The following is an 18,529-nucleotide window of genomic DNA, read 5'->3' as shown; positions in this document are numbered from 1 at the left end:
AAGAAGGCCAAGAAGATGACCCTGAAGAGGATGATGAAGGAGAAAGTGTGGGAGAAGTAAAAAAGAAGGTGAAGAGCATGGAAGTAGTGAAGCATCAATATCTGACAAAATATAAAAAAGCTTAACATAGTCAATATCTTTGTAACTCCGAACGTCTTAAAAAAAATAATTAATTCCTGCTATTCCATTTGATTGGGCTAAACCTCTATGCCTTTAATGTCTCCTCCACCTCCCCCAATACATTCTACATTATTCTTAGTTGTTTTCCTTCATGTAGAATTAACCTACAAGGAAAGTAAGGGTATATTTTCATTCCGATATTTGTGTCCCATTGAATTGCATTGGTTTCCGGTATCGGAATCGGCGGTATCCGATATTTTTGGGGTATCGGTCCGATCCAATTCGATCCAATATTTCCCGATGTCGGAAGGTATCGCTCAACACTAATTGACACTGCTTCTTTCTGTAGAATCATAGGAAAGTCTCAAGAAATCAGCCAAGATATCAGGAAGAGAAATGTGAACTTGCACAAGTCTGGCTCATCCTTGGGTGCAACTTCAAGATACCTTAACCCCTTAGTGATAAAGCAGCTTAATGACCAGGCCATTTTTTACAATTCTGATCATTGTCACTTTATGAGGTTATAACTCTGGAATGCTTTAACGGATCTCGCTGATTCTGAGATTGTTTTTTCATGACATATTTACTTCATGATAGTGGTAAAATTTCTTTGATATGGCTTGCTTTTATTTATGAAAAAAACGGAAATATGGTGAAAATTTTGAAAATTTCACAATTTTCAAACTTTTAATTTGTATCCCCTTAAATCAGAGATATGTCACACAAAATAGTTAATAAATATAATTTACCACATGTTTACTTTTACATCAGTACAATTTTGGAAGCAAAATTTTTTTGTTAGTAAGTTATAAGGGTTAAAAGTTGACCAGCGATTTCTCATTTTTACAACAAAATTTACAAAACCATTTTTTTAGGGACCACCTCACATTTGAAGTCACTTTGAGGGGTCTATATGGCTGAAAATATCCAAAAGTGACACCATTCTAAAAACTGCACCCCTCATGCTGATCAAAACCACATTCAAGAAGTTTATTAATCCTTTATGTGCTTCACAGGAATTGAAGCAATGTGAAAGGAAAAAATGAACATTTAACTTTTTTTCCCAAAAATTTGACTTCAGAATCAATTTTTTTTCAGAAGTGTAAAAAGAGAAAATGAACCACAAAATTTGTTGTGCAATTTCTCCTGAATATGCCAATACCCCATATGTGGGGGATCACTACTATTTGGGTGCATGGGAAAGGAAAGAGTGTTGTTTGACTTTTTCAATGGAGAATTGGCTGGAATTGAGATCAGAGATCATGTCACGTTTGGAGAGCCCCTGATGTGCCTAAACAGTGGAAACCCCCCACAAGTGACACCATTTTGTAAACTAGACCACCTAAGGAAATTATCTAAATGTATGGTGAGCACTTTAAACCCCCAAATGCTTCACAGAAGTTTGTAACGTAGAGCTGTAAAAATAAAAAATCATATTTTTTTCAGAAGAATGATCTTTTCGCAACCAATTTTTTATTTTCCCAAGGGTAGGAAGAGGAAATGGACCCCAAAAGTTGTTGTTCAAATTGCCCTGAGTATGCTGATTCTCCATATGTGGGGTAAACCTTTGTTTGGGCACATGGCAGAGCTAGGAAGGGAAGGAGTGCCGTTTGACTTTTTCAACGCAAAATTGGCTGGAATTGAGATCGGACGCCATGTCGCGTTTGGAGAGCCCCTGATGTGCCTAAACAGTGGAAACCCTCCACAAGTGACACCATATTGGTAACTAGACCCCCTAAGGAACTTATTTAGATGTGTGGTGAGCACTTTGAACCCCCAATTGCTTCACAGAAGTTTATAACGTAGAGCCGTAAAAAAATCATATTTTTTTCACAAAACTTATCTTTTTGCCCCCAATTTTTTATTTTCCAAAGGGTAGCAAGAGAAATTGGACCCCAAAAGTTGTTGTGCAGTTTGTCCCGAGCCTGCTGATACCCCATATGTGGGGGTTATCCATTGTTTTGGTGCACGGCCGAGCTTGGAAAGGAAGGAATGCAGTTTGACTTTTTAATCTCAACATTGTGAGAGCGGATGTCATGTCGGGTTTGGAGATGTGCGTAAACAGCAGAAACCACTCGAAACTGACCCCATTTTGGAAACTACACCCCTCAAAGATTTTATGCAGGGGTACATTAAGCAATTTGAACCCACAGGTACGACACCGAATTTGATAACATTAGGTTGTCATATTGAAAAAGTTCATTTTTTCACAAAAATCTTTTTTTAGACCTGAATTTCTCACTTTTGTCAGAGATTACACCAATTAGTGGACCACACAATTTGGTACCCACTTTCTTATGAGCACGGTGATATCTCATATGTAGTCAAACAGTTCTGTTTGGACAAACGGCAGGGCTCAGACAGGAAGGGGCACAATGTGATAAATTTGGCTTTATTTGAAAAAGACTATCATATTTGCAGAGCCTGTGTGATTCAAGAGCAACAGAAATCCCCCATAAATGTCTTTATTATAAATTGTACCCTCTAATATATTTATCTAGGGAGATAGTGAGTAGTTTGATACCACCATTTTTTATGCAGTTGATGCAACACAAGATTGAAAATTTACAAATTGCATTTTTTTCACTGTCTCTTTTATGATTCTTTTCTGTACGTTCTGAGGAACACACCTCAAATTTTATTGCACTAGTTTTTATGTATTCAGAAATAAATCCAATATGGCACCAATGTGAGTACTGGACACACGGCTTTGCCTTTAATAATAGATGGCACACCAATTGGTCTTTATGGTAAAAATTGAAGTTCCAGGACCCATTCAAAGCTTTTAGAGACAGCGAGCAAACTAGATAATCCTTTCAGGAATTATTACTCACAGAGGGAGGCATGCTCCTAAAAACACATTGGCTGACTATAAAATTTGGTCTTGCTAACTAAACAGTTAATGTAAAATAGGAGCAGCATCCATTCCAGGTGAAGAAAAAACTTTAGCCTTTATTCTGCCATCAATAGATACAACGTTTCGACCATAACATGGTCTTTGTCAAGCACTTGACAAAGACCATTTTATGGTTGAAACGTTGTATCTATTGATGGCAGAATAAAGGCTAAAGTTCTTTCTTCACCTGGAATGGATGCTGCTCCTATTTTACATTTCCTGTGAGTTACTGATCCTGTTGGGCCCTGGGATCCTTGGAGCATGCATCTTATAAAGTCTGTGTGCAGCTGGCTGCAACTATTTGTTTTGCTAACTAAAAAGTTGTCCCGCAGTTGCGCACATTGAAGCAGGAAAAATAAACTGTACTGGAATGAAATGCAAAATGTGGAGGAAAATGCAGCCAACTATGTGGCAAAGCTGAGTTTGTTCCAAAGATGAAAAAACACCAGCAGGGCTAGAATGGCAGACACTTTCAGAGACTGGTCGTACAATGTCCGTTTAGCTCCATCAATTTCTATATGAGAGACGAATCTACCAATAGACATTGTGCACCATAGCAAGCTCCCACCCGCCAAGGTCAGAACCGCTATATGCACAAAACAAGAGGTTTTGTATAGAAAGTATTGTCTAGTACCAGAGGTTCGGCAAGAACCATAAAGTAAAGCCCATAGTGTATAAATACGAAATTTCCTCATTTTTAAAAAGCCTCCAATTAAATGATCATGCCCGTATCACCAACATAAATATAAGTAATATAAATGGAAGCCAAAATTTTGTGTAGCAAGACAGTCATAAAAACAGTCAAAGTTAGATAAATGATCACAAATGTTTGTGAGTAATTAAGTCCTAGAATTAATTTTCAAATGACCTGACTTTTCAGGAAGATTTGTGGGATCCACACTCTGGAATGTACAGATGTGGGTACGTGGGCGAGAATTTGTTGGAATAGTAGTTTGGTATGTAATTGGTCAAGTCCCAAAATTAATTTTCAGATGACCTGACTTTTCAAGAACATTTGTGTGGTCCACACTCTGGGGTGTACAGATGTGGGTACGTGAATGAGAATTTGTTGGACTAGTAGTTTGGCATGGAATTTATCAAGTCCTGGAATTAATTGTGAAATGGGGTAAAATGGGATCTACTAATGAAATTATTCTCTATTACTTGTTCCAAATTACTCTGCTGGGGCCACTAAAAAGAAAATAAAAATTATAAAAAAACTAATTATTGTAGGTGGTTCCTGCAAAACCGGCATCTTTTTTGAAGATACCTTTGGGTGGGAATGACAGGGTCAGGGTTTTGAAAATGGCGCTGTGCAAGTCTCCGGGAATCCTCAGACTTGAAGGCTTCCTCCAGTGCCACTGACTCAAACATTAGGCCCTCAACAATTTTTTCCTGAAATTCGAGGAATGTAAGCAGTCCTTGGGACTTTTTATACAGGACAAAGCTGTTGTATGTGGCAGTTTGAATAAGGTAGATTGCCACCTTTTTGTACCAGGCCTGGATCTTCCAATAGACTAGGTATGGTTGCAGAACCTGTTCTGACATGTCAACGCCTCCCTTATATTTATTATAGTCTGTGACACAGACTGGTTTTTCCTTGTCCCTGGTGGCACCCCTCTCTCTGACCGTCACAGTGGTGTCCGCATGCAGTGTGGTCAGCATGTAGATGTCCTTCCTGTCATTTCAATTTACTGCAAGAAGTTGGTCACTTGCCAGTGAGAATGATGCCCCCTTTTCCAAACGTCTGGTGTAATGGTTGTCCATATACACATGGTACCCTTGATGGAGAAAGGGCATCATTAGCTCCCAGACAATTTTGCCTGGGATGCCAATTGTCTGGGGGCAGTTTGGGGGATTTATTTGACGGTCCCTACCTTCATAAATTAGGACAGTAGAAGTATACCCTGATGAGATCTCACAAATTTTGAATAATTTTATGCCATATTTGGCACGCTTGGAGAGGATAAATTGGCGGAATGACAGATGGCCCTTGTAGCTCATCAGGGACCCATCGACTGCAACATTTTTCTCTGGGGTATAGGAATTTAGAAATGAATTTTGTAGGAGGGAAATTAGGGGTCTCGTTTTATTTAGCCGATCATAGTTGGGTTCAGTTCCCGGGGGGCTTGGGAATTGTCATTGAAGTGGAAGAATCTCATCAGGGCTTCATAATGGATTTGGGACATGATGGCTGCAAATACAGGGGTGCTGTGGACAGCTTTTGTTGCCCAGTAAGAGCGGAGTGTGTTTTTTTAACTAAACCCATATTCAAGGTAAGGCCTAAAAATTATTTTATTTTGGGGACATTTGTATGGATCCAGGAACGGGAATGAAAGGCAGTGGGTTTTTGGGAAATGTATTGTCAGGCATATAGGTTTGTTTGGTGGATGATTAATTCTAGGACTTCGGGGCTAATGAAAATTTGGAAAAAATCAATGGGGGTAAAATTGGCAACATCTGCTCTTATTCCAGGGACTGCAGAAAAATGGGGAATTTGAGGACAAAATGAGGTGTCATTATACCACAGCGGTGGGGGGCCTGTGGTACTTGGTCCTGCCTCTGAAGTTTCAGCAGTGAAGACCAACTCCACTACAATCAGGCTGTGGGATCCCGTGGAGGAAGAGGCATCATCACTGTCTGAAAACGGCCCTACTTCAGAGGCAGATTCTGTTTTGCTGCCGGAGCAAAGCAGGCTATAAGTTCTGCGGGCCATTTTTTTTTATTTCCCTGCCTAACAAAAAACTAACCCTAATCTATCTTTTTTTTTCATGATAACCTTAACCCTAATATGTGTAACCCTAACCCTAACTACAAAAGAAATTAAAAAAAAATATAAAAAAAATATATATATAACAAAAAATATATATATTTTTTATAATACCCTGACAATGATGATGCGGGGATTACGGAGAACGTGGGTGAGTAAATAATTTTTTTTTTTTAATTTGTGGACACAGAAATTATGATTTATAAACTCTGACAGGGCAGCACTTCAACTGTAGTCTATCTCTCTTCTCTCCCAGAACAACTACAAGGAGAGAAGAGAGAGGTACAGCCCAAGTGCTGCCATATTTATCAAATATTGGGGGTTTTGATCACTGTGATAGGGTCTCTTACAGTAATCAAAACCCAGCAGCCAATGAGAAAATTCTCATAGGTTGCTGGGTGCCGGCCGGCAGATCTTGGCGGGCACACTGCGCATGTGCCTGCCATTTTCTTTCAGCTGGAGGAAGGGTGGGCCGGGGGGACAGCTTATTCGGTACATAAGATACCAAGGGGGGCTTGGGCACCCTATTTCTCTCCGCTCTGATGTGCGATCACATCAGAGGAGAAATTAAATGCAAAATCGGATTTTTTTTGCGGTCACCGTTATACAGTTAATAATGGCGATCGTAACCCCGGGGTCAGTAAAAACCAACCCGAATCATGTTCTCTGGGGTCTCAGCTACTCCCAGCAGCCGAGACCCCGGAGAAAATCCGACTCTGGGGGGCGCTATATACTTTTTCCTCAGCGCCGTGAATTCACAGCACTCTGGTTAAAGTACCCTTAACTACCGCTGTTAAAAGGCGTATTGGCGGTCGTTAAGGGTTAAAGTGCCTCATTCATCTGTTCAAACAATTATGCGCAAGTACAAACAAGATGGGAATGTCCAGCCATCATAACGCTCAGGAAGGAGATGAGTTTTGTGTCCCAGAGATGAATGTACTTTGGTCCAATATGTGCATATCAACCCAAAGCAAAAGATGTTGTGAAGATGATGGCGGAAGCTGGTATGATTGTGTCAATATCCGCAGTGAAATGAGTACTGCATCAACATGGGCTGTAAGGCCACTCTGCCAGGAAGATGCCATTACTCCAAAATGAACATAAAAAAGCCAGATTAATGTTTGTAAATGCACTCAGGAACAAAGACCATAATTTCTGGAGACATGTCCTATGATCTGATGAAACTAAAATTGAACTTTTTTGGCATAATGATGATCGTTACGTTTGGAGGAAAAAGGGAGACACTTGAAAGCCGAAGAAATCCATCCCAAATGTGAAACACGGGGATGGCAGCATCATGTTGTGGGATTGTTTTGCTGTAGGAGGGACTGATGCACTTCACAAAATAGATGGCATCATGATAAAAGAAGATTATGTGGCAATACTGAAGCAACATCTCAAGACATCAGCCAGGAAGTTAAAGCTTGGTTGAAATGGGTCTTGCAAATGGACAATGACCCAAAGCATACTGCCAAAATGGTAACAAAGTGGCTTAAGGATAGCAAAGTCAATGTTTTGGAGTGGCTATCACAAAGCCCTGATCTCAATCCTATTGAAAATGTATCGGTAAAGGTGAAAACGCAGGTGCGAGCAAGGTGACCTACCAACCTGGATCAGTTACATCAGTTTTGCTGGGAGGAATAGGCCCAAATTCTGACCAACTATTGTAAGAAGCTTGTGGAAAGATATCCCAAATGTTTGACCCAAGTCATTCAGTTTGAAGGCAATGGTACTAAATACTAATGAAATGTATGTAAACTTTTGACTTTGCAGTAAGTAATAAAATGTCTTAAAACATTTTCTCTCATTATTCTGGCATTTGGCAAATATTAATAACTAGCTGAAGAGCCCGGCGTTGCCTGGGCATAGTAACCAACTGTGGTTAGTTATAACAAATTATAATGATTATATTGCACATAAAAACCGTGCATCTAATCCTATCCTGTGTGATACTGTCTGCTGAGCCGTGTAGCTAATACTATTCTGTGTGATACTGTGTGCTGAGCTGAGTATCTAATCCTATCTTGTGTGATACTGTCAGCTGAGCCGTGTATCTATTCCTATCCTGTGTGATACTGACTGCTAAGCTGTGTATCTAATCCTATCCTGTGTGATACTGACTGCTGAGCTGTGTATATAATCCTATCCTGTGTGATACTGCCTGTTGAGCCATGTGTCTAATCCTCTCCTGTGTGATACTGACTGCTGAGCTGTGTATCTAATCCTATCCTGTGTGATACTGACTGCTGAGCCGTGTATCTAATCCTATCCTGTGTGATACTGGGCTCCCCCTGCAGTCTGTGTCAGAGGGTGGTCTGTGTTGGCACGATAATAAATTGTGTTATTTCCAGCTTTACAGAAGGACGATAACACCATAGAAATGATAAGAATAATAGGTCTCAGTTACCACAACCAATCACAGCTCATTTTTCATCTTTTAAACAGCTCTGGGACAGCGTGGCGAGTTTTGAGTGGCGACTTTTGTGTTTCAACTTTTATGTTGCGAGTTTGGTGTATGTGTTGTGAAATGTGTGCTGAGGGTGGTATATGTGTTGAAGCACGTGGTAGTGTGTGGCGCATTTTGTGTGTGTGTTCATATCCCCGTGTGTGGTGAGTGTCCCATGTCAGGGCCCCACCTTAGCAACTGTACAGTATATACTCTTTGGCGCCATTGCTCTCATTCTTTCAGTGCCTCTTGTTCACATCTGGCAGCTGTCAATTTGCCTCCAACACTTTTCCTTTCACTTTTTCCCCATTATGTAGATAGGGGCAAAATTGTTTGGTGAATTGGAACGCGCGGGGTTAAAATTTCACCTCACAACATAGCCTATGACGCTCTCGGGGTCCAGACGTCTAACTGTGCCAAATTTTGTGGCTGTAGTTGCGACGATGCGGATGCCAATCCCAGACATACACACACACCCACACACAGCTTTATATATTAGATTATGGTAATCCTAATTGACCTAAAATGGGAAAGGTTTATTCTGATTTCATGTCAGATATTGAGAAAAACATGCATATGTGTTTTTTATATAAAAAAGTTTTTTAAGAAAAAGCATAGTCTGTGATAGTAGTAAAACCTAAATAACTGATATAAATCTGGTATCACTGTAATCGTACCGACGCAAGTAATAAAGCCTTATACAGCACAGTGATCTGTGTAAAAAAATATTCTTGAACTGATATTGATTTGTTTAATTTGCCTCCCAAAGACTGCAGTAAGGCATAAACTGCTATTAGAAACCAAATCTTTGTCAGTACTGTAGCGAGGAAAGCCCACTTAATTTACGAGGTGTTTGTCCTCCAGTAGCACAAGCTGAGCACAAGGTACGGGCACTACAAAGTGTTAGGTACTACAATGTACTGGGGATTACAATGGCAAATTTGCAATTTTTGCTCAGCGGCATCAATTGCTGCTTGTTTCTAGAAACACCAATGGAGTCCAAATCCTCTCAACACCTATATATAAATTCCTAGAGGGGCATTATATCCAAAATGGGGTCACTTGAGACTGAATTTTGCTGTTCTGTCACTTAGGGGCTCTGTATATGGAGTCCATAAACTGTTTTTGAAAAATCTGTCAAAAGCGCTCCTTAACTCCCAAGCCCTGCCATGTGTCCAAACAGTACTGTGGGGTATTACCACGTTCAGCAGAAATTGTGTAACAAATTTTGGTGCCATGTGAAAATGTGAAATCTTGGGCTAAAACAACATTTTTGTGGTAGTAATGTAATTATTTTGGTTCACTGTTCAATGGTATGAAATTCTGTGAAACACCTGTAGTGTCAATATGTTCACTAGACACCTAGATACAGTAAATTCATTTATGGGGTGTAGTTTGTAAAATGGGGTCACTTATGGGGGATTTCTGCTATGTTGGTACCTGAGGGGCTCTGCCAATGTGACATGGCTCCCACAGACCATTCCAGCAATATCTGCACTCTAATATGGCGCTGCTTTTCTTCTGAGATTTGCACTGTGCCTCAAAAGTAGTTCCCATTCACTTGGAGGGTATTGTCACACTCAGTAGAAATTGCATAGCAAACTGGGCAGTCCATTTTTTTTTCCTATTAGCCTCTCTGAAAATTAAAACTTGGAACTAACACAAAATTTTAGTGAAAAAGTATTTATTTATTTAGTATATTTATTTCTTCTTCACCGCCCAATTCTTTAAAATTCTGTGACACACTATTGTTTAATAGTATGGGTGATACTAATAGTCTGTAAGCCAGACACTGCACTACTTGTGGGTGACCAGCTCCCTATTCATGCCTTTTTTGTATGCAATTTTAATGCTATTGCTAAGCAATCACCCAACTCATGACTTGGTATGTTATGAGGGATTGTCTCATCAGTATTTTGCACCTGGGTTGCCCGCATCTTTATTACATGGGTTTTCTGCATTTAGGCTATGGGCCCACGTAGCGTTTTAAAACGCACAGTGAAAACCGGACTCCTTCCCAGAAATTGCGCGGTTTTTTCTGCGCGATTTCACCGCGATTTTGCCGCGATTTTCTCAAGCACTTTCCAAGCGATTTGAAGCATCGCTTGGAAAGTGATTGACAGGTTGGTCAAACATAGTGTTTGACAAGTGTGAGCAGCTTTTTACTATTGAGGCCGCCTATGCGGCCTCAATAGTAAAAGATAGAATGTTAAAAATGATTAAAAAATCGGGGTATATTTACCTTCCGACATCCCCCGCTGCCATCCCGGGCCTCAGCGTTCCCAGCGATGCCTTGCGAGACCTGTGATGACGTTGGTCTCACGTTACTATAGCGATCTCGCGAGACCACGTCATCACAGGACCTTGCCGCAAGGCATTACTGGGAACGCTGTGACCCGGGAATGCAGCGCGGGACGTCGGAAGGTAAATATACCCCGATTTTTTTATTTTTTTATCAATTTTACAGGGGTATAGTACCCAGGGCCTGGAGGACAGTCTCCTCGCCTCCACACCGTGGGTACCAACCGCACATGAGACGCTTAACTTCCCGCATGGTGGGCATAGCCACATGCGGGAAGTAAGCGATTCTCATGCATTCCTATGGGTGCGGAATCACGGCAATTCTTTGCGATTCCGCACAAAAGAATGATCATGCTGCGATTTTTTCCGCGATGCGATTCAGCCGCGGAAAAAAGCGCAGCATTAGCACAGCATGTGCGGAATGCCATAGGAATGCATGGGGGTGTTCTGTACACAATTTTTAAACGTTTTCGCATCATTTTCGCGCCGAAAATTGCTGCAAAAACACTTAAAAATCGCATCGTGGCCACACAGCCTAATTCTGACAACTGGGCAGCCAATTACTTGCTGCCCATTTTTTTCACCCCAAACCATTCCTGCAAAATCTGAACTCCAGTATGGTGTTCCTTCCCTTCTGAGCTTTGCACTGTGCCTCAAAAGCATTTTTCAACCACATTGTACTGTCCATTTTTTCCTATTACTCCTTTTGAAAATTAGAAACTTGGGGTCAAAATACAACATTTTAGTGAAAAAAATGGTAATTTTTCATTTTTACTTCACAATTTATGTACTTCTGTGAATCAGCTGAGTGTTGAAAATGCTCACTACACCCCAAGATGAATTTCTGTAGAGGTGTAGATTCCAAAATTAGTTAACTTGTGGGGGGTTTCTGATGTTTTACCATGTCAGGGGCTCTTCAAATGTGACATGTCATTTGCAATCTATTCCAGCCAAAACAGTGCTGCAATTTTAAGACGCACTCCTTCCGTTTTGAACTTTGCAATGTGCCCAAACAGTGCTTTTGACTACATATAGGTTATCCCTTTATTTAAAAGAAGTTGCACAACAAATATAATGGTCCAATTTTTCCTGCTACTATTATGAAAATGAAAAATTTGGGGTTAAAGCAACATTTTTGATAAAAAAAATATATTTTTTTCATTTTCACAACCAAATAATACATAATTCCATGAATCACATGAGGGTTTAAAATGCTCACTGCACCCTCAGATGATTTCTTTGAGGGGTGTAGTTTCCAAGATGAGGATCACTTTTGGTTAAAGTAACATTTTTGTGGAAAATAACAAATGTTTTATTTGTTTCCACTTTAATTCCAGTGAAGCACCTGAAGGGTTAACAAACTATGTAAATTTAGTTTTGCATACCTTGAAGGGTGCAGTTATTAAAATAGGGTCAGTTTGGGATTTTTTTTTTGACATATAGGCCCCCAAAGGTCGCTTAAAATGTGAAGTGGTCCCTTGAGAGATGGGCGGACTACTGGATGTTCAGGTCTGGTGCGTTCAGCTGATCAGTTACAAAAAGTTTGGGTACCAAAATAGTACCCGGACCCTTGAATGCGGGCCCTAACAGCCAGTGTTTGCCACACTGTCATGTGCATGACAGCACGGCAAATACTGCTTCTGATCGGCAATAAAATCATCACTGCCAGTAAGACAGTGGTTCCCATGCTGTCAAATGACTGCGTGAGCCCACAGCTGCGATCGGAGGTATAAAGGTTACCTCCGGTCACTGGAGTCTGCTGAAGGAACTACTGCTCCCATCAACCGACGCCTGCTGCCGCTAATAACAGCGAGAGCAGGAGTTGCTGATGAGAGTATTCATCAGCCGGCGCCTGCATTGTAAATAAATAATTTGTTCAAAGAAGCAGCATGGGTTCCTCTGTATTTTTGTTAATCAGCCAGGCAAAACTCACATCTGGGGGCTGCAACCCTCAGATGTCAGCTTCAACAAGGCTGGTATTCAATAATAGAGGGGTTCCCACTATAATTTTTTAATTATTTAAAGGGAACCTGTCACCCCCCCAGGGCGTTTTTCAGTTAAAGAGCCACCTTCAGCAGCACTAAGGCTGCATTATGTGAAGGTGGCTATTCTTTTTCTGACCCCTAGTAATGCTGAAATATAGACTTTTATAACTAGCTCCTCATACCTGTAATGTGTCGCATAGGTATGGTGTGTCAGCCGACTACCATCCGTCCATCATGCCTTTCCAGGTGTCTCGGTGCCGCCCACCATCCGTCCATCATGATGCCCCTGTGCGTCACTCTATCCTCCTGTTTTGAATGCTGGCGCCTGCTCTGTGACAAGAGTTCTCGGGAATGCGCAGTGCGTACTGCCTGAGAACCGACATCAGACTATTGCACCTGCGTGTTGTGGAGGCCCCAGATCCCACCCCACAGTGTGTTATGATGTATTCACACTGCGGGGCTGGGGCTTCCGCAACACGCAGGCGCAATAGCCTGATGTCGGTTCTCGGGCAGCGCGCACTGTGCATGCCCGAGAACTCTTGTCACAGCGCATCGCCTTTAGGCACTAATGCTGTGCTCGCAGCATCTCATTCACCGGTGTTTCTCAGCCTGAACACATCTTGGCACTGTCCGGGTTGAAAACTGTTTATCCCCCAGACATCGATTACGGCGTGAGACAGAATGATTGACAGGTGAGGGATATTGTTGTTTTCTTATTTTTGGTTTATTACAGGAGACCTAAATTTACCACTAACATGAATTACAATATGTTACAAAAAAAAATAATCTCAGAATCACTGGGATATGCATTCCAGAGTTATTACCACATAAAGTGACACTGGTCAGAATTGAAAATTTTGGCCTGGTCAAGAAGGTGAAAACAGGTTTCAGCAGTAAGGGATTAAACTATAAAGGCTCCAGAAAGCAAAGGAAATTTCTTATCATAGTAAAACCATTAGTTGGTAATACTAGCTGGCCAGGCTGTGGGTGCAAAGGAAGAATAATCAGGATGTAGCTCACAATGCTATCTGGGAAGAATTAGGGTCCTTTGTAAGCATATTGTAGAAAAAGAAAAGGTAGATCACAGCAATTATTTGATCAAAAAGAAATATAAAGTGTCTCAAGGTTGGAGGGGGAAGTGGACAGCTAGTCCTAAAAGATTGACAAAAGGAGGAGTACATGGAGGAGAAGAGGGGAGTTTGTTAGCATTCAGTGATGGGTCCATGGGGGTATTAGAAGATACCAAGGAAAGGACACTTCAAGGAGAGGGCCACACCAAATTGGCATAATCAGGAGGCATTAAAGAATATCCCAGAGAGAAAAGGACTGCAGATAGGATGCGTCTATGAAGGGTTCCTTTCTGATATCCGTGACATGAAGGAAATGACCGTTAGCTTAAGGAATATATGTCTCTTTGTTGTCACACTGTTATGAATTGTTATTGCTTATCTGTTTTACACTTTTGTTGGTTTGTTTAGTTTGCTAACCGTAACCTATATCTACATAGGGATATTATTATTGCTCCATATCACTTGATATTGGTGTTGTCAATATTAACATTTATTGATATTGTTAATGTTCAGCATCCTTGCCAATTTATATTGATATTGTTAACAATAATGGTAATTCTTACAGCGGGTACTATGAAAGTTAACTTACGGTGGAAGGAAAGAACATAGGGTGGCGTCAGGGTCACTGCAGGTTTTAACACAAGGACTGGCACATGGTTCATATCTCCATTCACACATTCTCCTATATGGAACTGCAGCAGCAATCTCTGAAATACAGATTTTTTTTAAACTGAAATTAAGGTGTTAAGAACGCAACCCTTCAGCAGAAAACGTGTGAGAAATTTTGCTGATGGTAGAATGCTTAGAGCCTTCTTACAACTCCCCAGAGTCAAAATGAAAAATAATGCATTTAATTATGAGATCTCATAGTTAGAGTTGAGCGACTTTTGGTTTTTTAGGGTCGCGTTTCGTTTCGTGAAACCCGACTTTTCCAAAAGTCGGGTCGAGCAAGATCGTCCGATTATAGGGAAAAGTCGGGGTCGTCCAGAAACACGAAACCCAATGTAAGTCAATGGGGAATAAAAGTCGGCAGTGAGAGGAGGACAGGAAACACACCTACAGTGCCCATTTGAATGCCAAAAGCATCAATTCTTCTTACTTAAGCTTGTCAACCTTAATTAACTTCATAATACAAGTTACGCACTGAAAAATGGGGGTTATTTGGCTAAAGTTGTGGGGGGGGGCTGGCTCCAGGTTTACATGTGCCCTGGGCGAAAGAGCGCCCCTTTAACACATACCAAAACTCATCATGCTCCGATACGGCAGAGAAATAGCGGTATAGTACAATGAAAAATACTTCACTTTTTACATCTCATGACGAGGCCCATCTATTTCTCCATACAGAATCATTGGTCCCATATAATGTTTGAAACAGTATATGATGAGCTCCACATAATGCTACAGTATATGTTGGTCCCCATGGATGAAGCTCCACTGTCTTATGGGCCCAAATAATGCTCCAAACATAATGGGCCCCATTTCTAATGCTCTAGTGTATAATGGGCCCTGTAAATGCTGCTCCAGTGTCTGATGTCCACCTTTGGAATGTTCCAGTGTATGGTGGGCCCCATCTATCATTCTCCAGAGTAACGTGCTCCCCAAAAATTGCTGTCCCAACATTGAAAACAATCAAATAAGTCTCCTCGCTAGGGAATCCCTGTACTAGTCTGGACTCCTCGTCGTCCCCATCTTCCATCTCACTGTACAGTATTTCAACCTTGCAAGTGCTGTGATCCTGAGCAAGCAGGGGGGGCCCACTCGTTGGCGACGGCACTGGCACAGGGCCCCTGATAGTACGGTGGTGTGTCTGATGGCGGGTGGGCCGAACCTGCACTTTCATCTGCAGCTTCCTCTTTGTCACCGTGTAAGATGGAACTGTATATGGGAAGGGTAACCTGAGTTTCATCAGGGTCAGATTCAGGCCGTGTAGCGTGCGAGGGGAATGTAGTGGTCTGGGTCAATGTACCAGCAGATTCATCGAGCAGTGGCTGGGCATCAGTGCACTTGTGTCGCCCCCAGGAGTACGGTCGCCACAGTGGCATTACCTTCCTCCTAGGGAGTGTGATGTCATGCTTGGGAGCAACGAAGGATCTCTCTAGCAGGTTAACTGATTGGGCGGCGTTATTCCCACGAGTCATGACCCTCCAAACAGCGTTCATGAAGGCAAATTGTTTGTTTTACGTGGGCAGTATGGTTGCAAAGCTGAACCTTAAAGGAATGTCCAGAAGGGCACCACCAGGAGTGGAGCCTATGGTTAAATTCGACTCCACCTGGGAAACCTCAACCATGCCAGCTACAGAACAGATGCACACATTGCAAGCTTAATTCCGTTAACGAACGAGACTCCGTCATGCCCCGCGGTCCGAGTCTGGCTTACTAGAGGGACACGTGAGGCTCTGGAACATGAGATTGGCCAATAACTGGTGTGTCATGCCCTTACATGTCCGTGGCTGCATGTGCGCTACACTGAAAAGGCCAGCGTTTGTCGCTTACAGGTGCAGATAACCCGCTGAACAACGTTAGTGATGGGGATCACTGATTACAATTATTACCCGCAAACAATGATTTCCCAGTAAGTGCAGGTCAACTGCAGTTCTGGAATTAGGCCTAACCGTCATTCCTGAAAAAATGAAAAACTTACGTGTGCAAACCACAGGTGCTGTAGCTTGCTTAACAGCTCGCCAGCCGTTCTCACGCCCAGTATGGATTACACGTGATTGCACAAAGGTTAGAAAGGGTACCGTATCCCCGGATAACATGTATGGATAGCGTACACATTCAAAATATATGTCTCAGGAGGCAGGCTCAGATGGTGTTAGGCCCAGTATGGATTGCACGTGATTGCACAAAGGTTAGAAAGGGTACCGTATCCCCGGATAACATGTATGGATAGCGTACACATTCAAAATATATGTCTCAGGAGGCAGGCTCAGACGGTGTTAGGCCCAGTATGGATTGCACGTGATTGCACAAAGGTTAGAAAGGGTACCGTATCCCCGGATAACATGTATGGATAGCGTACACATTCAAAATATATGTCTCAGGAGGCAGGCTCAGACTGTGTTAGGCCCAGTATGGATTGCACGTGATTGCACAAAGGTTAGAAAGGGTACCGTATCCCCGGATAACATGTATGGATAGCGTACACATTCAAAATATATGTCTCAGGAGGCAGGCTCAGACGGTGTCAGGCACAGTATGGATTTGACGGCCCAGATTACACAGTGGAGGAGCAGGGAGAGGTAAAGATTGCAAATGCTGGGGCCCTGCCCAAGCAAGGGGGGCCCACTCGTGGGCGTCGGTACTGGCACTGGGCCCCTCATAGTACAGCGGTGTGTCTGACGGCGGGTGTGCACCACCACCGTCAGAGACACTTGATTGCACTATGAGGGACCCTGTGCCAGTGCCCGCGCCCAAGAGTCGGCCTACCCACCTGTCCAGGGCAACGGCACTCGCACGGTGTCGTGCGCTAGGTGGTGACCCCGGCCATGGGGGGGGAGGCAGCACAGTTAGGGAGTTTTAGAAAGTGGCATATGTTGATGTTGGACATTCAGCTGATGCAAAAGGCGAAATAGGTCAAGTCCCAGGAAGAGGTGGACCAAAGCAAGCCATTTTTCTGTCACCCTATGTGTCATCAGGGGAAGGTGGGACAAAATCCTTGGAAAACCATGCATGGTTCATTTTAATGAAGGTTAGATCATCTACATTTTGGGTTGACAGACGGGTCCTTTTTTCTGTCAGGATTGATCCAGCTGCACTGAAGACTCTTTCCGATAGCACACTTGCAGCTGGGCAAGCGAGCTCCTGTAAGGCATATTGGGCCAATTCAGGCCAGGTGTCCAGTTTAGCGGCCCAATAGTCAAAGTGGAATGACCTGTGTGGGTGAACATCGATATGGGAGGAAAAGTAGTTTGTAACCATGGTTGACAACTGCTGTCTCCTGTCACTTTCCATCGATGCAGTATTACCAGTTGTGTGAGCGGTATTTGAAAAATCAGTCCACAACATTGTCATGAAACCCCTGTCTCCAACGCCACTTCTGCTGTGTGCACCACGAACACCTCTGCCAAGCTGCCCCTGGCCCGTACGGCTCGTGTGAGAACCATCACCGCTGCTGTGTGCGGGGAATGCCTCAAGCAACCGATTTACCAGAGTTGCTTGTTTATTAGCCAATATTAGGTCAAGGTTCTCCTGTGGCATGATGTTTTGTAATTTGCCTTTATAGCATGGATCCAGGATGCTGGCCAACCAGTAGTCGTCATCATTCATCATTTTGGCAATGCGGGGGTCCCTTTTTAGGATCCGCAAGGCATAATCTGACATGTGGGCCAATGTTCCCGGTGTCAATGATGCACTGCGAGTGCTGGTTGGAGGAGCACTTTCTGGCAAATCCACATCCCTCCAGTCACGCACAAACCCTGTACCAGACCTTGCCACACCAACATTTTCACTTGCCCCACGAGATGCATCCTCCTCCCCTAAGTAATCATCCCCATCATCATCCTCCTCCTCCTCTTCTTCCTCCACCTCGTCCAGGAGAGGTCCCTGAGCAGACAATGGCTGAATGTCATCAAGGATTCCCTCCTCCTCTTCCTCCTCATCAACATTGGCTGCAGACGCCTGCTCCTTAAGGTGCGTCAAAGTTTGCATGAGCAGACGCATAAGTGGGATGCTCATGCTTAGGATGGCGTCGTCTGCGCTTACCAGCCGTGTGCATTCCTCAAAACACTGAAGGACTTTACAGAGGTCTTTCAGCTTCGACCACTGCACACCTGTCAACTCCATGTCTGCTCTCAAAGTGCCTGGCCGTGTATCCTCCCACAAATGCATTATGGCCTGCCTCTGCTCGCACAGCCGCTCCACCATGTGCAGGGTGGAGTTCCACCTTGTTGCAATGTCGATAATGAGGCGGTGGTTGGGAAGGTGGAGCAATCGCTGCAG

The 18,529-nt window shown here is 42.9% G+C and overlaps 1 protein-coding gene across 1 annotated transcript in view; it reads right to left on the bottom strand.

The window, feature by feature from the left end:
• The window catches only part of OTOGL (otogelin like), a 356,745-nt gene that overhangs the window by 143,428 nt on the left and 194,788 nt on the right, over nucleotides 1-18,529 (bottom strand). The window contains exon 34 of the mRNA XM_073556969.1: nucleotides 14,178-14,295. Within this exon, the coding sequence (XP_073413070.1) occupies nucleotides 14,178-14,295 (118 nt within the window). The remainder of the gene's footprint in view (nucleotides 1-14,177; nucleotides 14,296-18,529) is intronic.

This window comes from Dendrobates tinctorius, unplaced genomic scaffold (genome assembly GCF_039654945.1).
Source record: "Dendrobates tinctorius isolate UK_male_01 unplaced genomic scaffold, ASM3965494v1 ptg000241l, whole genome shotgun sequence".
In the NCBI taxonomy this organism is placed as follows: domain Eukaryota; kingdom Metazoa; phylum Chordata; class Amphibia; order Anura; family Dendrobatidae; genus Dendrobates; species Dendrobates tinctorius.
This window is presented reverse-complemented; position numbering and strand designations above follow the sequence as displayed.